The sequence below is a fragment of the Arctopsyche grandis genome, chromosome 1, assembly GCF_051622035.1.
Source record: "Arctopsyche grandis isolate Sample6627 chromosome 1, ASM5162203v2, whole genome shotgun sequence".
NCBI lineage: Eukaryota > Metazoa > Arthropoda > Insecta > Trichoptera > Hydropsychidae > Arctopsyche > Arctopsyche grandis.
Genome location: NC_135355.1, coordinates 21209276 through 21232595, shown reverse-complemented (window position 1 = coordinate 21232595; position 23320 = coordinate 21209276). Strand labels below are relative to the sequence as shown.

The 23320-nt window shown below is 32.7% G+C and overlaps 1 protein-coding gene across 2 annotated transcripts in view; it reads left to right on the top strand.

Annotated features, from left to right (window-relative positions):
• The window catches only part of LOC143912608 (5-phosphohydroxy-L-lysine phospho-lyase), a 36200-nt gene extending 29261 nt beyond the window's left edge, over nucleotides 1-6939 (top strand). For both annotated transcript variants that reach the window (XM_077431902.1, XM_077431908.1), the window contains exons 9-10: nucleotides 5805-5994; nucleotides 6358-6939. In XM_077431902.1, the coding sequence (XP_077288028.1) occupies nucleotides 5805-5994; nucleotides 6358-6471 (304 nt within the window). In that variant the 3' untranslated portion in view covers nucleotides 6472-6939. The remainder of the gene's footprint in view (nucleotides 1-5804; nucleotides 5995-6357) is intronic.
• Nucleotides 6940-23320: the final 16381 nt, after the last annotated feature.

Below are 23320 nucleotides of genomic sequence, written 5' to 3'. Positions count from 1 at the left end.
GCTAATATTTATTCAACATAATTAAATAAAATAACTTCATCATACAATTTAACTGTTTCGACAAGTTTCTCCTAAATTTATTTAAATAGGGGAATCGCCGATATCGATGTCAAACCTCTCAATTCAAAGATAAAATACGAAACACACCAGGGGGTAAGTTTTGCTCCGGATTACGACATCATACGGCTTTTTACATATGCAAAACTATTAATAAAAAAAATCGGATGTTACCAACTTTATCTATGTATTTGAGGAATATAAGAAGGTTAAAAAACAAAACTCGATATTGAACCGTACAGACAGATTATGAAGTACTAATAACTATGACAGCATTTTCGATACAAATTGAGCACAAATGTATGGAAACTTTCACAAGTCAAAATTTCTACTTCCGGTTGTGGGATTTTGTTCAAATATCGGATATTATACACAATAAATATCAAGAAGACTAAAATAATTTAAAAGGTCAAAATGAAATGATGAAATATTTAAAAAAATACTACTTCCGGCTTACAATTCTGACCAAAACCTTATCAGCTCTAAGTTAGTACATAAAGACTACAAATATAAATTTTCAGCTTGATACGTTCAGGGCTGTGGACAGAGTAGTGGGCACAACATTTTTGACCTTTTTAAGAGGAAAAAATCCCACTTCCAGTTTATTAAATTGAATGATTTTTTTTATTTTCATTACATTGATAAAATAATTATACTTGATTTTTTTCGTGAAGACCACACATGTTTAAGAGGTCGAAAAAAATAGTGGAAGAAAAATCGAACAAGAGTAAACTTCCACTTCCGGCTGAGGGATGCTTACCAAATTTTATACATAACTTTTTATTATGCTTAAGCTTCTAGATATGAAATTTCAGTTCAATAAATCAAAAGGTTTCTGAGAAAAAAAAGAGGACACCTATAAGGGGAGATACCATTTCCGGTCATTTTAAAAATTTGAAAAAAATTGACGTCGTGTCGATAAGAATTTCAGTAATTGATATTAAGTTTCAGTTTGATAGGACCAATGGTGTTCAAAAAATCCCCAAAATACACAGACACACACACAGACACACACACACACATTTTTTCTAGACCATGAAAACGTTATCTGTAACCGATTCTGAGTTCGAATCAGTCAAAATCTCGAGTTCGAACTTTCGCATGATCACAAAACTTCATCTATTGTTGCTACGTACATAGATAAAGTAAAAAATGTACACGTGTGTCTGCGCCTTTAAGACTTTCACCCGATAATAGAGTGGATTAAAATCGTGAGTGAGGAAACATTTTGAAACGTTTACGCTATTTGTATACATATAACCAGAGCCAGCTCGTGGACTTTTTGACACTTGACGAAAAATTACGACTAAAAAAAATTGATAAAATTATATACACAATAAAATACCATACAAAATTAAAATGCATAAATTGATACAAAATGAAATGCAATACAGAATAAAAATATTCAATACACTCAATAGAGAACTTAAAAAAATTTGTAAAACTTTAAAATTGTTATTCTCATATAAGGGTAATTTTTACAAGACTTATATGTTTTTGTTTATTAATGTTTAATTTTTTGGTCATCGAAATATTTTAGTCGCCTTTTCTCTAATGGCGCCTGTGTCTGCCAATCACTTCGCATACGCAAACGAGCCCACTCTGCATATAACAAACATATAAAAAACATATGTACATATAGTAGACGAAAAAACGATGTAATGGTTACTAAGAGGATTTAGAATGTACATGCTACATATGTACATATGTAAATAGCAGTCAAAAGTAAAGAAGTATTTTGGACATCTGTATGTATGTATAGGTAAGAATACTTTGACAAAGTGGTCTACATTTGGCAGTGAATTGTAAAAAATTGTATTTAATACTAAAACGTTTTCACAACTATGCATGTATTCAACTTAACAAACTGTACAATGAGAAATTTGGTGTGCGAAGAGTCATACATTGTACATATGTATGTATGTACAAGGCTCTACTACGAAAGTGCACTGTGATATATTTTTACCCAGAGCACGTACGTTTTTTGAATTACCCTCCAAAGAAACTGCAGGATCTCGATCTCGAACGGTGGATGTCAAACTTTTGAGAAGTTGGCAAAAATGGAGATTAAAACGCAATTTTAAAAATGGCCTCGGTTGGAAAATTTGAGACGCTTCCGTCACAAGTGCTTATAGCAAGTATACACTTAACTAAAATGGGTATTTAGTTACATATTCGTACCTTTGGGCTTTCGCGGAGGGGGATAAATACAGGCCTTCAGTTGTGGTATACAAGTCGAATCCACGCATGTGTAAGCTAACAATTCAGAACGACTACACAGAACAATCTAATCCCTTTCTAAGATGTTTCAACCTCCAGCTCATTACAATATGTATCGCAATATTCCTCCCTACACAAGCAAATAATGTAGTAATTCAATGCTAAGATCAAATGTTTTAAGTTTTAGTTTTTAATGAATGTACATATAACTATACATAAATGAGGAAAAATCATTCATTTACAATGTACAATTGAATTTTGGAAAAGTTGCTAAGGGGAAAACTGAAAAAAATAATATAAAAATTCTATAAAATATATTTGCACGCACTAGTTTGTAAAATTACTATGTACATACTAAATATATTATCTTGATCGATTTTGAAAATAAACAGCTAATTTTTACTTTATCTATGTACGTCGTAACAATTTATGAAGTTTTGTGATCATGCAAAAATTCGAACTCGAGATTTTGACTGATTCGAACTCCGAATCGATCACTGATAACGTTTTCATGATCTACAAAAAATGTGTGTGTCTGAATTTTGGGGAGTTTTTGAACCCCGTTAGTCCTATCGATAGGGTTGCCATACGTCCCGTATTTCACTACTCGGTCCCGTATTACAATTTGTCCCGTATTTGTCCCGTTTTCTCCCTAAGCTCTGCGTGAGAGAATCGGCGCGGCAAGAATCTGTACCACCAAAAGCCCTTAAAGATTTCTTTCATGATCCAATGAGTGAAGCTTATTTTTGCTTCTTGCATTCACAGCTCAATACATTTGAATCTCAAATAAAAAAAAAATATAAAAATCAAACATCACAGTCCTGGAAGCAAGGTCTTTATTAGAAGAGACAAAACGACATATGATCGAGAGAAAAAAATCCAATATTATTGAAATGACGACAAAAAAAATCTTGATTCTCTTAAAGCTTGATTCTGGAAACAGTGCCAAAGTGGAAACTTTCGAAAAACAGACTGTCAATTTCTTTAACACTGCTGTGGAATACATTGATAAGTGGTCCCAATCATTCAACAAATTTAATGCTTTCGATTGGATGACTCTCAAGCAAGTTCCTGAATGGGGGGAAATAGAACGAACCGTTGAATATTTGCAAGTAAGGAGAACCGATGTTGGAAACAATTAGCTTCTTTAAAAGATTATTTAAATTAAAATAATATCAATGAAAACTGGGAGACAACGCTGAAATTGATTATGGAAGAGAAATGGCTGAAGTTTTTTAGAGATACCAAGCATATTGAACAGAAGTCATGTTTAATAAAACTATGTGAGTATATATTTGCCATTCCAGCCCAAAATGCCAATGTGGAGAGAATATTTTCCCTGATCTCAACATAATGGTCGGATGAAAGAAATAAACTGGCAGTTGAGACAGTTGAGGCAATTTTGGTTTGCCAGTATAATTTTAAAATGACTTGCGCCCAACTTGATCATCATGTAAAAGAGGAAAACGATTTAATTAAAAAAGTTAAATCATCGTTAAAATACGATTGGGCTAAAAAGACTAATTTTTTAAAATAAACTATTACCTACCTACTTTTCCATTTTTTATTTATGTAGCACTTAAATGTCCCGTATCAATGATTGACAATTATGGCAACCCTACCTATCGAACTGCAACTTAGTATCGGTTACTGAAATTCTTATCGATACGATGCAAATTTTTAAATCAACCGGAAATGGTACCTTCCCTTATAGGTGTCCTCTTTTTTATGTTTTTGAATTCAATTAATTTATGTCATCATCATCATTTACAGCCATTCGCCATCCACTGCTGGATGAAGGCCTCTCCAACACGCTTCCACTCGTCTCTGTTTTGCGCAACACTCATCCATCTCATTCCGCACATTTTCCTAATTTCGTTCACCCATCTTCCTTGCGGTCTTCCTTTTACTCTTTTGCCTTCTCTCGGGTACCATTCAAGCACTTCTTTTGTCCACCTTTCGTCCATCCTTCTAGCTACGTGACCCGCCCATTGCCATTTCAATCTCTTCACTCTATCCACTATGTCCACTACCCTTGTCATATTTCTCACCCACGTGTTCCGCTTCCTGTCTTTCCTCGTTATGCCAAGCATACAGCGTTCCATACTTCTTTGAGTGAATTGGATTTTATTTTGCATCTTGGCGTTCAGTGTCCAAGTTTCACATCCATACGTCATCACTGGCAAAACGCATTGATCAAAGATCCTTTTCTTCAGGCAGAGTGGCATTTTTGATTTAAAAACAGCATTCATCCGTCCAAATGCACTCCATCCTAATTTCATACGTCTCTTTATCTCTTCATTTTTACTACCAGACATGTCAATTATTTGACCTAAATATAAATAATTATTTACTACTTCTACTGGTTTATCATCTAAGGGGATGCTATCAGGCATGCAATAACTATTGAACATTAGTTTAGTCTTATCTACGTTAATTTTTAATCCTACTTTTCTACTTTCCCTGTCCAGCTGTGTTAGTCTGATAAGTAGGTCAGCTGAATCACGAGCTACTAAAACTATATCGTCTGCGAACCGAAGGTGACTCAAAAAGCGACCATTGATGCTTACTCCGGCTGTATACCAATCCAAGTTCCTGAAAACTCCCTCAAGCACCGCATTGAATAACTTGGGCGAGATTGTATCTCCTTGTCTTACTCCTTTTCCTATGCTAAATCTATCTGTACCTGAAAAATTTTAACCGAAGCTGTGGCATTCTTATATATTGCAGCTAACAGTCCCACATAGGGTTCCGGCACTCCCTGTGTTTTTAGAGCGTTAAGTACTGCATTATGACTAACTGTATCGAAGGCTTTCTCAAAATCGACGAAACCTAGGCACAATGGCCGTTGATATTCGTTGGCGCGCTCGATTAGTTCGCCAACTACTTGGAGGTGGTTCATTGTGCTGAAATTTGCCCTAAACCCTGCCTGCTCTATAGGTTGGTTCTCGTCGAGGATATTCTTCAGCCTTTCTGTAATAACCTTCGTGAAGAGCTTGTAGACCGCTGAAAGTATGTAGACTAATGGGTCGGTAGTTCTTGATATCGCTTTTGTCGCCTTTTTTGTGTATTAAAATGATAGTTGCGTTATTCCATCCTTCTGGTATAGCTTGGTTCTGGATGCATTTGCTGAAAAGCCTAGCTAAGATATTAATTAGGGGGGGGGGCCGCCACATTTTAGTAAGTCAATGGGAATATTATCTTCCCCTGGGGTTTTACCGTTCTTTGCAGTTTTTAGCGCAGCCTCTACTTCGCTAGGCAATACTGCAGGAACCTTTTGGCCGTGTGTCGATTCCGGAACGGGAAATTGACCGTTGTTGTTCTCGTAAATTTTTGCATAGAACGTATAAACTCTGTCTATGATCTCTTCTCTATTCCTAATTATTACTGCGCTCTCTGATCTGATTGCGATCATTTGGTTATTAATTTATGTAAATTGATGAAAATAAATAATTGTGTATTGAAATAACCAAAAAATTACTGAAATATATACGTCAACTGAAAATTGGATTTTTTTGTTATTACAGAATGAAAGAGGAGCATATATTGATTAGTTCAGATGGACCTGATAACAATGTTTTGAAGTTTAAGCCACCTATGGTCTTCAGCGAGGAAAATGTCGATCAAGTCGTGTCGATTTTGGATCGTATTTTAACCGAAGTGGAGCAAGGTATGGAGATGGAAACAGATGCGTCACCATCACCTATTACATTGGAGGTATGTATTAAAAATATATATATTTATATAACAAGTCTTAATTATTAGTCCCTTCTCTTTCACGTCCGAGAGCTTAATTAGCAAGTTTGTCAAACGCAGGAGATAAACTTATCAAATTGAGCGCGTGCAATCTCATCAAGACCGTATTGAAAAACTTGCCATAACTTGCCATTGAAAAGCTAATTATATTTTTCATATTAAAACCGTCGTTTGATAGCTTTTATCAGTTGGGAAAAAAAATTAAGTTTGACGACAGCGTTTTAATTACGTCTCGAGTCTTTCGGAGATAATTTAATTGAATAAATTTAATTTAATTTAATGAATAATAAAGAAATATATGCATAATAAATGAAATGTTTTTAGGTATCCGTTACGGCACTGGATGCCTCGTCAGTCCTTCAAACGAGCACGTCGACTAATCAGTGCTCTCCAAACAACGTAATAGAATTAAAAGATCAAGTAATCAAATCAGTTTGAAAAATCAGATATTTTTCCCAGAAGACTTATTTTGTATGTTACTAATATATGTATTAAATATTTATAAAGCAATAATTGAAAATATATTATTTTTTCTTTTTACAATATATAAATGTATTAAGGTCGTATTATAAGTAATTGTATGTTATTATGAAATGTAAATTGTGTGAATTATGTTTAAAGTCATAATACTGTATATAAATCTCTAGGTAATTATAATTTTAATATGATAATAATATATCTTTTTTATAATTTTAAATGGAACACAATTTTTGTTGTTATAACCATACTGCTTCTTTTAAAGGAAAAAAAATTACATTGTGCCATATTTCATATATACTTGTGAATGAATTTCTAACTCGTGAATGTATGTATGTGTATGTATACAATATTATATTTATTTTGATACTATCTACATTAAATGTGATGTAAAAACTATGCTATTTATTACTTTTATAAACGTATAGTAAACATACTTATGTATTGTTAGTAAAAAAATATTTCAGGTTTTTTCAAATTAATTTATTAATTTGAAAATGAACGAAAAACGAATGATAAATCACATGATATTTAATGAAACCGGTAAAGAAAAAAAATCTACGAAAAATATTTTTTTTCTTACACAGAAAAGATGAATTATTATCAAGCTGAGAACAGTGTACGTATCGAGTGAAATATTTGTGAATGATTTACGCCGAATTCCATTTCGAGGGAAAACTTTGTCGGCACTTCGGGAAAAATTGGAGAGCGAGAGCGAAGAAGACTTATCTGGGACTCGGTTTTAAGGTGAAAAATGATATTTATTGAGGACGAAAAAAAGTGGAGAAAGAGAGAAAGTTAAAAAAGCTACAAAAATCGCCCGTATTATACATACATATGTAGGTACGGATGTATGCGACCACGGAAAAGTCGTCCAATGGGAAACTATTAATGAAAAAACTTTTATGCTGCGTTTCTTTTCTCCCCTCACAAACAGAAATGAGGGGGGGACGGGGAGAGAAAAGCGGAAAATTTGCTAGCAATCTGCAGCTAAATTTTCCCAGAATTCGAACTCAATTATTGATTTGCTGGGTGAAATTTTGTTTCATTGAGAAACTGGCCATAAAATTATTAACATACTCAATGGAAACTATTGTTTTATTTTTCTTCTATATTACATATAATAAATACATATGTATATAAATTTGAATTTTTTTTGTCTTTATGCAAAACTATAGTTTTAAATTAAAAACCATCAAATTAGCTATACATATATACATATATATTATCGCAAAGTAGATTGATTTTATAAAATTTATTGAAAATTTCGTATTCGCATCGTATTTATTCTATTTAATATTCGATAATAGTTCGATAGTCTTAAAAATTCATTTAGATAATTCAGTAACTAGTAGGTCTATTGAATTGAGGAATTATTCCTTGCTTTCTGTTACTCTAAATACATATGTAATATCCTTTTGTCATCAACTTTTCCTCCAATAAATCCTTTCGATTTATTTTACGGGAAATATAAAATTTTATTTGAGATATGATTTAACTTGTATTAAATTTAAATTAATTCAACCGAATCTAGTGTAAATTTGATTAGTAACAGATACTAAATTATTACTCACATACGGGTGATCTTTGACGGGCAACGTCTTTCCCTGGATTGATAATAACCAAAGATAAGGAGCAACAAATGGGTCGGGGGCATATCTTCAACGTTTAAACGAATCGTAAAAGGAGCAAAGAGTCTTGTGATTATTTTACGAGGCAGATGCTCACGTCTAGATATATTTGAACAAAAGCTATTGATATATGTACCAAGATGTTATTAAATCAAGAGTAAGTTAATTTTTAATGACTGCGAATATTCGTAACCAGTTAACTTTATTATGAAATTTTTTTTTTAAATTTATAACATATACATATGTATATGTATATGTGTGTGTGTGTATATATATATATATATATATATATATATATATATATATATATATATATATATATAATTTAAAATATTTAAAACATTTCTCCATTAGAAAGCATTGAAATTGCTTTTTATAATAAAAGTACACATAAAAATACATTCACATAATAATAATTTCTGTATAAATGCGATTAGTATAATTATAATAAATATACCTATACATAGTACATGCATATGTACATATTAAAGTTCAAGTAATCATTTCGGTTCGTTCATGAACAACTGAAATGTTCGTTCGGTTAGTTAGATTCTCTAGAGTAAAAGTACTACTTCCGGTTCAGGTAAAAATATTTAAAAAATAATGGATTATAGAATTTATAATTTATATTACACTTAAAAAAATGTGGTTCGATTCAGTTAGCGGTTTGGAAGATAATTGAATTCAAAAATTTAAAAAAAGAAGACACTTCCGGTCATTTTAAAAATTTGAAAAAAATTTACGTCGTGTCGATAAGAATAAGAATTTAGTAACACCTGTAGTCATTAGATATAACCCAAAAAAAGGAAAACAAAAAAAACATAAAGAGTATTATAATTTTTTATTTATCGATAATTATCTCATACACTTTTTTTTCTAATCGACAATAATATTTAATAACAATAATCTTTATAGACAATAGTCTTTCATGCTGATTAGTTCTTCCTCTGTTAAAGAAAATAATCTTGTCCGGATTGGGAATGCCTAAAGTCGTGTATATTAGTGATTTCAGTCAAAGAGCGTGGATAATCGTGGGTCACGGTGGGTGGTAGCTAAGGTCTGATAAATGTTTTGTTGAAGAGGGTTGTATGTAGATAGTGCGTGAGCGCGTACCGCGTGCGAATTGTCAATGTCGAGATGCGCGCGAATGCGAATGATAATCGTTTGAAGTTTGGCTGTTCGATGGTCCTCTTGACCACTTGTACCAATCTTCAACGTTGCACGCACTAGTAATGATACTAGTGCCAACTGACCATCTGTCAACATAATTCTGACCATTTAATACAAATTATGACCAATCCAGTTTAAATTCTGACCATTCAATATAAATTCTGACCATTTAATATCTATTTTAGTTCTACTATTCTGACCGTTTTATATAAATTCTGACCAATGTAATATAAATTCTTACGGAATCCGTGAACTGGGCAACATGCTTGCATTTTTCACGCATTCGGCAATTCTCTTGCCGAATGCGTGTAATAGACAATTTCACGGATTCGGTGTAACATATATACACAAACAATAATTTAAATCGACATTCAACTTCGTTGTAGCTTTATTGTTTGAAATTTTGAACAAAATTTAAAATGAAAATTCATATGTATAGTTTATGTATGCGTAGAATTTAATAGCTTGTAAAAAGCATTTTACTGGTATGTAGAATGAAATCTGTTGTTTGGTTATATTAGATTACAGCGATGAAATTTAGCCACTATTGCACAAGCGGCCGGCACTTTTCACATAATTAAATTCCACTTTACGACTATCTCCACTAATGGTTTTTCATGTAGAGTTTGCTACAGCAAAACGGGATAAAATTTGCAACGTTTGATCACACATGCTTAACTTACTTTTAAGATGGTTACGAGTTTGAAACGTATAGTTAAATTAGTTCGTAACTTTAAACCATATTTGGATGCTTTTGGACTTGAGTTCATTCTAATATATGTATATATGAACGTTTTTAAAATAATTAATGTATACATATGTTTATTAAAATGTACACATTTTTTATATTTAGGTAAGTAAAATATCAAAATATACGTATGTACGTCTCCAATTGATTAAATTTGTTGTGTAAATCATAATTTTTTTTGAATACAGTATATTAGGGTAAATAAAAAAATAGCATTAAGGTAAATTTTGGAATTCATAAATAGTTTATGTACATACATACATACACATTTGTGGTAAAACGTTGTCGTAGTCGTTGTTGTAGTCGTAGTAAGAATTTGATGGAAAAACGTAGTCGCGTAGGTACTTCAAACTGCAGTACAGTAAAACGTGATTGTGTTTACATTTATTTTTACATTTCATAATAATACTTTTAAATAATGTTATATTTTTATCGACTTAAATAAAATAGTTATTTTTCTACGTAGTAACAACAGATGAAGTTTTGTGATCATGCGAAAATTCGAACTCGAGATTTCTTTAAGTGTGAACTTTTTTAGCGACACATAAATGAAAAAAATGGTTACGGAAATGGTGTAACGAAAAAAAAAGAGTCGCTCTAGTCAACCCCCTTGCTTACACCTCGTACCGCTACCCGTCTTGTTTCTTTCAACTCGCGGTGACATTACAAATGTTTTTTATTTTTCGTTTTCAAGAATTCTTCATCAAATGGATCATCATTTTCAACATTATTTTAGAATTTTAAAATTTATCTTAGCATACAATTAACGCCATGAAATTCTACCCAATCTCTCATATACATATGTACATATGCATTGGTATCACAATAAACACCGGATTTTTAAGATATATGTATGCATATATGCTCGTTCTCACATATACACGTACATACATACATACAAATATTCTATAGGAGGTTTATTTCATACGACTGACTCGTGTGTCTATGTAGTTGCGGTTGACGCCTGAAAAGCCTCCTGTCGTCATTGTCGCATTGTTAACACTCCCTTTCCCCTCTAAGCCACCCCATTCTTCTACTCCCGTCTCCCCTATCAACGTTCCCGTTTTGTATCCTGGTTGCGAGGGTTTGATGCGAATTCTGTGCCGGTTCATATTTCACGTTATTAAGTTCGAGGTTGGAATGCCGCGAGCGAAACCAACGGATGTGATCTTCACACTTGTGCCACACTCCAATTGTTTCCCTTCTGAGTTTTCCGCGGATTTAGAGATGCTGAGCGCCGTGGGACAACTGAGGGAAAGTCGCGTAGTGTGTATGTATGTAGGCCTATACATATGTACATAGCGCAACAGCGCAAAACCGCATAACTGTACATACCCACGCACATACATACATATGTACATGTTATATTCGTAAGTATACATGTGTATATATAAAAATGAAATTTCACACATTCAAATATTAAATCTTAATTACACTGAGCAACAAAAAAAAATTACCGGAGCGGAGACCAATCAATCTTTACTAAGTTTGACTCACTGAATTCGAATATGATAATGATTTTTGTTGGTTCACAATCGTTTACGAGATATGAGCGTTTAAAAAATGCGCAATTTTAACAGTTTTTCGGCTTTTGCGGTCTTTAACGCAAAATTTAGTATTGCTGTGCTCAAAGTGAGTATTGGAATCAATATTCAGATGTTTTTTCTATTGATTGTTATATTTCATTGCTTTAAAATACTTCTAATTAATTGTCTAGCGAATTTTAAAAGTCATAAATATATTTTTTTATGGATTTTTTCTCCGTGCTATGTATTTTGCGTTTATTTGGCCAGTTTTTATTTCACCACGTTTATAAAGATTGGTTTTCTATCTCAATATTTCTATTTAAACGCACTAACTTGAGCGGTAGTTTCGGTAGAAAGACTTTCGTTGTTTAAGCATTTGTGACGCTGATAGCGTTGGTGCAAGCGAGATGGCATGTAGTTCACCTCACAGAGTACAGCGGTCGGTTTATTTATTATTTATATTTTTGACTCCAAGTCAGTCATCCCCTATCAAGATTTGCTTATTTATTGTTGAAACGGTTCCTCATCAAATTGATCAAAACTATTCCAACAATTACACTGGCGGTCACACTAATTGCATCACTTTGAATTTTATGACTTTCAGGTCGTAAAAGCTCTACCCCATTCTGGGTTCCATTTTTTTTAGGCAGTGTGGACCGACGTAAAGGCACTGGACTGACTTGGAAGATAAATTCACGGGAAGATCGTTTGCTGACCCACCAATTTATTCTACAACTTTTCAAAACTGCTTTAGATTTAAGAAGAGACATTTTAGAAGATTTTTCAATTAATATTAGTGTGGAAACTGTGCAGAGACGATTGAGAGACGGTGGCTTTTACGCTCGGACACCTGCAAAAAAGCCATTACTCTCAAATAAAATGAAGGAGACACGTCTTCAATGGGCCAAAACATATGAAAATTGGACAGTTTTGGCAGGAAGTGATACTCTCGGATGATTCCAATTTCAACCTCTTTGGATCGGATGGATTACAGTATGTACATATGTATGTTCGATGCAAAAGTGGAGAACGATACAACTAAAATTATACTGTCAAAACGGTGAAGCACCCTCACAGCCAAAAAACGGTTTGAGGGTGTTTTTCATATTACGATATTGGAGAACTTTGTTTTAAAAATGGTTTTGTGAATGAAGAGATGTACAAATCAATATTGGAGGAAAGTTTTGTCCCATCGATGGAAAAACAGACTGCGGTGAAGTGATAATTGACATTAAAATGAAAAAGTTCGGAAAACAAATAAAGTATTGTTTCAATTATCTTTCATGTATGACGATCCTAATCTCTCACAAAACCATGTATCTTAAAATTGGGTCCCTAAAATTTTTACGACATCCCTTTTTTGTTTAATTGTTACAGTAGGGTTTCACAGGGATATGTTCCACCACAAATCGATTTGAATAGGGATTATAAATGAAAGGAGCCCGTAATACGAAAAAAACAAATTTCAAAGTGATGCAATTTATGTGACCGCCAATGTATGTCGCCACTATTTAAAAATAATTTATAATCTATAAATACCACAGATGTCACTAAGGGGCATTCCGCATAATGACATCATTCTTCTTCTTCTAATGGCTTGTCCGCATCCGGACGTTGGCGGCCACCTTGTCGATTATATTTGCAGATATCCGCATCGGTCTTCAGCGGTTCGGAACAGATCTTCGGCGCTCACATTGGTCCACATGCACATGTTTTGAAGCCAAGATAACTTTTTCTCGCCAATCCATTTCCAACCTTCTATTTTTCTCATGGTTATCAAACGCAGAAATTCATATTTTGGACCCCGTACCATGTGTCCGAGGTACTCCATCTTTATCCGCTTGATGACAGCAACAAGTTTCTTGTCTTTCCCTATCATGCTGAGGACAACTTCATTTGAGACATTTTTGGCCCATGACATCATGGATATATTTATTAATTATATATGAATTATATTCAGTGGCGGTCTGGGACTGAAATCAGAGCTTGCCAGGAATCAAAGGGGGCTCACCCAGGGTTAAATAAATGTATCTCCCTTCCCCCTATATAACAAAAATACAAAAAAATGGCAAAAGTGAAATAGATCCATAAATTACATTGTATAGTTATTTTAACGCTTGTCCTAGGTAAATAGAATACATCTAAAAAAGTGGCTTTTATTTTCGGTAGAAAACAATGTATAATATTCTCAATTAATATTAATCGAAAATCGGACTTTTGGGGAGGGGGCCTCTATTCTATATGTATTTCTAAATATATGGATGTGTCTAGATTAGGAATAGATTTTATATTCGGAAACTATTTAAAATTGTGTATTTAAATCTTACTATATTGTCAAATGTTATTTTGAAAGTATGAAGTAAATTTAAATCGCTGGTTGATGATGAATCGTCCTATCAAAATTGTTTTAAGCAATTCATTTCATATTATTCGCGGAAATTTGTTTATTCCCATTTTTATTTCAGAAGGTAGTTGATTCTTATGTACATATGTATATGTATGTATATACATAATCTTGAGATTGGAAATGGGCCCACGCAAATGTTGAAAGCTTACATACATTTCGACTCTTATAAAAAAATTTAACCGATCCTTGGGCTGTTAAACCAGATATTAGTTGTTTGTGTATATCTTAAGAAATCTGTTTCGTTGAAATACCCAAATTTTATGTCGCAAATTGCAATATATTTTTTAATTTTTTACACTCGTAAAATGAAATAGTTAAAAAGTTATTTAATTTTACTAAGGGCCCATATTTTCTAACAGATAGCGGGACCCATTTGCCATCATGCAATGTCGCTTGTATGGACAGTGCGCCACTGATTATATTTATAAATAAAAAAAAAGTCTCCATGTATCTCCGTGTGTCACAATTTGAACCCAGATTTTAGGGGGACCACTAGTGTGACATTCTTAAAAAATCTTTTTTTTAAATATTTCAATAGTCTATACCTTTAAAAATAACATACTAAAATTTCAAGTGCATATCTCGAATAGTTTTTGAGTTACAGCGAAATATACACGGTATATTGGCGATGGTGATAGTGCCACTTACAAAGGATTGTTGGATTTGAATCCATATGATGTTCCAATACAAAAACTTGAGTGCTGTCTACATGTAAAGAAATGAATGGGATCACGATGCCATAGTTTGAAGAACGTTGATAAGACCTTAGGAGGAAAAAGCAAGGATACATAAAAAATAACTATCAAATTAATTAATAAACTCCATTGGTCTCAAAATTAAAGAATTATCCAATTGTTTTGATACGTCAATATTCAATGACGGTTATTCTTCTATTTTAAAAATGTTCAGTGTGATGGGGATTAATAGTTGGACCTGCAGCAAACGATTATGCCGCTGACAATAGCAGATCATCGTCAACAAGCTGCTTCGAAAGAGGGCTGATCAGCTCGAAGAAAAGCTTCAGCAGCCCAACAGCTGTCTTTCGAAGAAGAGGAAGGTGCATTGTATGGGCTTGGAATAGCATATTAGCAGTAGGTATGATATTTCTTGATTTATAACCACGAAATCAGTAACTTAAACTTTAAACGCGTTTTTCTCGAAACTATGTACATTTTTCAAATTTGCTGCAGTTATAACTCGAGAATGAATCATCCGATCGATTTGATTTTTTTTCAGCTTCTTTTATATATGTATGTTTCTCCGTGCCATGAACCTCCAGTTTTCCGATTGAATAAAAAATGTAATTTTGGCTGGACAAAAATCAACTAATTTATGCGCGAAATTAGATTTTTTTTTTAAAAACTCCGCCATTTTGTTAAATTTCAATTTTTTTTTTGATCGAAGTTCATGGTACGGGAAATATCTTCTAGATTAATACACTTTTTGAATTTTTTGATTTCAGGCACTGTGAAGGTCACTATCACTGCAGCAGTGGGGGTAGTTTTGTTTTTGGAGCCTTGGAAGAGTGCGTATAACTCGCAGAATTTTCAATTTTATTATATATTTAGTATATATATTATATTTATAAATATATCCATAAAACGATAAAAAATTCCATCTAGTAGTTTTTTTATTTTAATTCCCAAAAATCACCTTTTTTTCGTGCGGTCACACTAGTGGTCCCCCTTAAATTAATTAAATTAATCCTGTATATGTAGTTTCGTGAAAGAACTTTAATTTATTAGCACGTATTTCTGAACATGTACATATATTCCTAGTTAAACAAATGTTTTAAAATTCTAAATTTTTCAAAGAAAAAGTGTGTAAATTATTATTTTTTTCTAAATAAAGTAAAATACTATTTAAAAAAGGCATTTCTCAGGAACTTAGTTTTCTAGACCAAAAATACTTTAACACAGGTGACTTGGTAGCATTCGAAAGCGGCACGTGCGCGTCAAATTTCGTTTGAGCCGAAACTTATTTTCCCGTAAGCGATTGTCTGCTGCCTCCACCGACGGTAAGAGTGGAAAGGGTGGTGATAGGATAAGGAGCAGGAGGAGAAAATGGCGATGGGGAGGAGAGGAGGAGATGGTCGGCCCATAGCACCAAGTAAAAAGAATACCCTCCAGTTGCTTTATGTGAGTACGTGAGTGGAAACTTAAGGTCGCAAATCAAGCGGTGGCCCGCGGGGGCGGCTGGTGCGCGCGCGCAAGCCTGTCGGAAAGCTCGCGCTTAAAAAGCTAACTTCATTAGACGAGGGAGAGCTTCGAATGGACCGGAAGCTCGTGAAAAGTTTTCCGGCGCAGATTAACCGTGCCGCATTATGACGTTTTCCGACCGTGCCGAAGTCAAGATGAAAACATCCTAAAATCACATATTTATTATTCGGTAGTTTGCTTCGCAACTTGCGCAAGGTGTAATACATATACATACATACATACATATACAATTTTTTACTCTAGAAAATGGGTGTCAAACTGCGCGTCAACTTCAACTGCAACTCTGTATGGTTTGGAACGTTTGTCGTGAAGTAAAAATTGTGATATTTTCAAATTTCAAACATGTACGAAAAATTATTCAGTGCTTACATATGTATGTATGTATATACCTATACTTATGTACATACATGCATGTATGTCATTGTAACATTTTTAGCATCGTGATCCGACTTCGTGATCCGTTATGTTACATATATTTACATATATGTATGTACGTATCTCCGTCAGTGATTCAGTCTTCATCACTTTTTCTTTCAAATGCGAATAAAATCTTTTTGTTTTCAATTCTCATTTGAAATTATTCCAGTCATCGAATATTCTGAGCTATAAACATTGGGTAGTGATCAGTGGCGTAACTAGCAATTTTGGGCCCGTAAGCAAAAAATTATCAAGTCCCCCCCCTCTTGAATTTTTAAATCGAAATACCAAATTTTTGGTTTTGCAACGCAGTATTAATATAGTATGTAAATATAATTACTTTTAATATGTAGGTACATAATATAATTTTCTTAATTTAAATTTAATTTTTCAAAGAAAAAGTGTGTAAATTATTAATTTTTCTAAATAAAGTAAAATACTATTTAAAAAAGGCATTTCTCAGGAACTTAGTTTTCTAGACCAAAAATACTTTAACACAGGTGACTTGGTAGCATTCGAAAGCGGCACGTGCGCGTCAAATTTCGTTTGAGCCGAAACTTATTTTCCCGTAACTATTTAAAAATTTCTTCTTTCGAACCTTACTGTTTGCAAAATCATGAATTTGTTTTTTGAGGTCCATTTTGGCTGCTTCTTTGTTCTCAATTGTAAGAAAAGATACTTCATTGAGTCTGGTTTGATTGATCGAATTTATTTTGTAATCTTTAATTATTTTTTTTTTATTGTATTGAATGTTCTTTCTACACTAGCCACAGTTACTGGAAGAGTAAAAAATAACATGAATGCGGTATATATAAATTTATGTATGTACATACATATATGTACTTATGAAAAATTTTTCTCCAAACAACTTTACTTGGTAATAAGTAATTCTGAAAATTGCCTTATGGTTATTGTTTCAGAAAGATCTTTCTTTATTAATAAAAGTATATGTGTAAATTGAGATTCGAATTGATCTGAGAAAACTTCTGATTTCTTAAATTATAATTAATGATGTCAGCTACATATTTCAGTATTTTGATATAATTAAAATCCACATTGCTATATTCGTGACGGCACGTGATTTTGGACGAAAAATTAAAATGAAATAGTTCAACTTTATTTAATAAAAATTATTCATATATGTACAGGTGCTATGAAGCTAAGTGGAAAGCCATAAAGGGTTGATAGCTCATATTATTTAGAACATTTTGAGCCACACATACCTTATTACAAAGTTTTATGGTTCTTTTTTAATTTCATTTGTAAATATTTTTAGTACAAACACCAAAATCTCACAGTTAATTACTAATACTGCCCACGTTAAAAGTGCTATGTTAGTCAACTATTATTTTATTTTATTTCAATTATAATAAAAACAAATAAAACCATCTGTGTCAACAGAAAAAAGTATTAGAGGCACAATAAGTTTTCCAAATATTTTCGAAAAAACTGATATTTTTTTGTATTAAAAAAAATAATTAAATATTCTATAAATGGTAAAACCTTTTTAAAAATATGCCTGCTTATTGCCTTTTCTTTTAAGATATCACTCATGCAGGTGTCTTGTCAATTATTAGGATGTAAAAACCTAATTGTGGGAGCGGGCCGAACAAAGACCGCCATTCACAAGAGACTTTAATTTTAACTTTAAATGTCAAATATGACGAATGTCAAAAATGGCTAAAATTATTTGTTGTTTATGTTCTAATGTCGATTTTTATGCATCCTAGTCTTTTGTCTCACTTTCTTGGGGGTAATTTTGAGTTTCATCTCTTCCTTTATGGTTTTAAAAGATATTTATGTTTTTCTAATTAGCTGTTATTTTGTCATTATTTTTTTGTGTCATAAAATTTTTACTTGTTTTATGATTATTTTGAATTTCTACTGAGTGATATTTGTATGAGTGATATTCGAGACTTGCCTACTTTGATTTCATATTGTGACATCTCAAATGGTGTTGTAATGTATTCATGAATATTTCGGATAAATATTACATGTTCACACGAATTTTGTCTCTACACATTATATTTTTTGAGTAGTTATCAAAGCGTCAAATATAATAATACGACATGATTTCAATCGGTAGAATTGAGATAAATACAATATACATAGTTAAAATACGTATGTAAGATACGGATGTATGTACATACATACATATGTATGTACATACTAAACTGAATTGTCCGGTGTTGCTCGGATAAAAAAAGCCACTTTTCCCGAAAGTGTCGCATGGAACTTGAAATCAATCCCCACTTGGGATGTTCAAAAACCGTCTACAGCAGTGGTTCTCAAGTGCGGTCACGGTGGCCGCATGCGGCCACTAGTGCGTTTTACTGCGGCCACCAGCGACAACGATAGTAAATAATACTAATATTTAAAAAAAATTTAATATATTTAAAAAACAACAAAAAAGTAACTTAACAATAATATAAACCATGGTCATCATTGACAAACTAAAAAATATAGCGAAGTTGAAAATGACAATTTTTCAATTTTATCTTCTGTTAGTGATTTGATAGATAAGATGACAGACACAACTTCAAAATTAAAATAAAAACTTAAAATAATAGAGTGTCTTAAATCTCTGAATCTGGAACTTGATAAAAGGTTCGAAGAATTGATTTTTTTTAAAACTGTTTCTTTTGTATCTTCCCCTTTTATTATGATAACAAATGAAAATTTCATAGTCCAACAAAATAGATTAAAATCATTTTCAGTATTGAGATTAATTAACTGGGCTAACGTAAAATATGGATTATTAGAAATTAGTCATGATCAAGTACTTAATAACCATTTTAATAATATTTCGGTTCAAAAATTTTGGTCGGAAATATACGTTGACAATGAAACAAACCAATATAAATATTTGGCAACAATTGCTTTATTAATATTGTCTATTTTTCCCACTACCGTATATTGCGAAAGATCATTCAGTGTAATGCACTTTATTAAAAACAAGTTTAGAAACCAGCTGACAGACGCAAACTTAGAAGCAGCAATGCGGCTTGCATTGGAAGAAAGGAGTATTGAGCAATTTCCATTTCCATTATTATTAAATAAATAGATACCAAAATGTTAAAATTTATTTTATTTTATGAATAAATTGATCCACTTTTTTTGTAACTTTAATTTATTTGATTACATTTGGTGCGGCCACCAGACATTTCCATGGGACCACTATTATCACCTGTGCGGCCACGGTAAAATTTCGCCTGAAAACCACTGGTATACCACTGGTCTAGTCATGAATTTAGAGTATTATGAGTAGTCACCGGACCCAGAAGGTGCCGCGTATTGTTCAAAGGTTGTAAATGCATTGTTAAAGGTTTGCCGAACCTTTTTTACAAAGAATTTACAACAATGGAACAATGGATAGGATTGTGACTATCCTACCTCTAATTATGAGATAGTATAGCAAATTTGGCAATTTTAAATTGAAGTGTTGTTTTTGGTCGAGGAGCAGAAAATATCCACGTGGTTCTCTTGGCTATCTCTGACACATCCTTTAGTGCCATACAGTAGATGTGTTTTCACAGAACAATATGAAATGTTCAGTAGGAAGTCGCATTGGCGTAGCCGACGTGCCGTAATGACCTTTTTATATTCATTTTATTGCGGCATAAATAAGTCGGTGGCCATATTCCATTAGCGTTATACGCCGTCAGCGACTTGGCAACGCGAGAATCGCACTAAAACTATAAAATCAGATCCTCCTACTCCGGCCACCTCACAGGCTCGTTTTGTAAAGCTTTCCAGAAAATAAGAGAATGGATTTTCCCCTCCTTTGGTGGGAATCGACATGAGGTCGAAATATCGACAGTCGTATCGTCAAATCGGCATACGATGTCGCGGACAGTTATTACTTTTTTATTCTCTACCCCTATTGTGTTTCCTAGTCGTCGAAGGGTGGTCTGATCCAGAATTTCCGGCTTCGGAAAATCGAGAAATTGAATACAAATATTCGAATTACGTTGAACCGAGCGTGGAAATATTCTTATATTTATTATATTATGCGCACATTAACGTGATACACGTCTCGAAGGAAATTATTAGAAAAATCAAACACATGTGTACATGTAAAAAATATGTACATACAGCAATACTTCGATATATGTAGTAAATAATGTAATGAAAAAAAAATTCCGGTTAAATATGAAAGATATAACAGCGTGTTTTCTGCGAAAATGTTTGTTTATGCCGTAAATTGAGGGAAAATATACATACATATTATTGCTTGTTTAGATATTTTTAATAAGCTGAATTAAACAAATAGTAAACAACTCCAAAAATAAACAAAGTGAAATACGGAATTAAGAATTTGAGGCACATTTTCCGTTTATGACGAAATTCTCTAAATTAATTTCCCGTATCAAAAATGTTTATATTTAGGTAGTATAATGCGATACTCTTGGAAATTTTCAATAGCCAATTAAAATGCCAAGGCAAAATTATTATATGAGAATATAATTCAATGTACATAAGTAGAATAAAAATATTTAATTTAAACGATACTTCGAATACAAAATATACCGATAAACGGAGCTTCGAATTTGACAATTTTAAGTGGTGCGGTGCACCAGACGACTGCACATGCTTTTTAACAACAAAGTGCATCGGCAACTTTGCAGTTGACGTTCCGAAATGGAAAGCCCTAGAAAACTCGATTACTTCTCAACATAAGAATGAAGGAAAGCTTTCCTCCATGCTACATTTGCCGATGGCAGAGTATTTCATTTCGAAAATAATCACATAAAAATATTAACTACCTACGTATGGATGTGTACTATCTAGTGGTTTATAATGGTTCATTGAGTTAACAACGAGAAATTAGAGACTCTTCAGAGATCAGAGATTTTGGGGTCAGAGATCATAAACGGAGATTAATTTAGAAAAAAAATGTACTAATAATTAATTATAAATTTAATCACCTCAATATACAAGTAAAACAGTAATCGTAGTACTACCTATGTACATACTAAATTAAAGGTAAGAGTTGATTTTTACACGATTTGTAGATGAAATTAGATGATGAGTAAATTAATGTTAATTTGTTTTAGTTATGTAATAGATTAATCAAAAATTCATGTTTAAATATCAAGTTAACTTTGGTGGAAATTGTGAATGCAGACACTTCATTTATCACACACAGATGAGTTGACAATCTCTGCCGATAAGGACGTCTATTCATTATGTCTTGTTTTTTTTCAGCGCAGTGGCGTTCCTATTGTCGTTTGCAAATAAACGGAAAAAAATACAATACATCCTCGAACCAACTCTTTTCACAAAGCTGTAAATGCGAACCAATTAATTATATTTGCGCATTGTTCGAAGACACAATACTATTTTTAAATAAAGTATGTAACTTGGGACTGAAATTTTGCAGCACATTCTAAATTGGAAAGATGACGGTTCAATTGTTAAAGTTATCCTAGCTTAGAATGTATGTAGTTGAAGTGACAAATAAAGAAACGAACCCAACCGTCACGCTTTCCGCAGGAAATTGAAGTCGATTCAATCCGTGCAGGTGTCGTCAAGCAGACTTTTGACTTCAATTGTGGTAAATTTTGCTACTCTACTAGCGAAATGCTTTTTTGGAAAGTTTTAACTTCCTCTCACGTAGATTTTTAACCGAACGAATAATGAAAAGCATCTCAAGTACCAAATAAGTTGTTACGTTAGAAATAGATGCTGACTGTGAATTAGATTATATGTAGTAAGATTTGCCGCTACGTGTTCCAATTAAGCAGAATTAGAAAAATCAGAGAGAAAATTCCAAAATTCATTAAAAATAATTCACATGTTGTTTTCCATATATGTATGTATGTACATACATATATGTAGGTATGTATTTATATGCACACATTAATAATTATTTAATTCTCTTCATCCTCTCTGTTTATTGCGGTTTAAATCATCATCATGATCATGTGTTTAAAAAAAATTATAAATTTAAATATTACATTTAATTATGTATTAAATAAATACTTATATTGAATAGTTCGCCGATGTTTTGGATCCATCCTGATTTTTCGCACAATGTCGACAATGTCGTAAGTGCGAAAGGTTGTAACATTAGTGCACAATCGTAAAAATGTTCTAGAGAAATGATTAAGTTTTGTCGTTTGTAAAACTTTTGAGAGTGCTATGGCACTTGTCCAAGTTTTAGTCTCCACTGGGTGAGAACGGTTTTCTAATAACGTTGCTAGAACTAAACGTCTAAAGAGTTTGATTAATTGTTAACAAACTATTCGACAGATCGATATTAAAACACGCCTTTAAAGTTATCTTTGTATCTCAAACATTTATGAAGGAATTGCGATGTAAAAAAAGTTCGAAATCGAAATTTATTATTTGATATTTGAATTGGGAATAATTCAAGCAAAAATAAATGTATATGTACATATGTTTGTATAGTGAAGAGATGTTTGACACAATTCTTGTTTTATTATACATTCATGTTAATATAATGTTCGAATAGAAGTAAATTTTCAGTATCGTTAGTGTAGTTTTCGTTTATTGAAACGTCAATTTAAAGGTCGGAGTCTACTTCCGGTTGGGGCAATTTCCCAACTGGGAGAAATGTACATACATAAGTAGCCGAGGCCACTGCTCTCCGTATCGTTATCTAATCTTAAACCGAGTTAGACAACTGACTTATTGTCGACGTCGTAACTCACTGCAAAGTATAAACT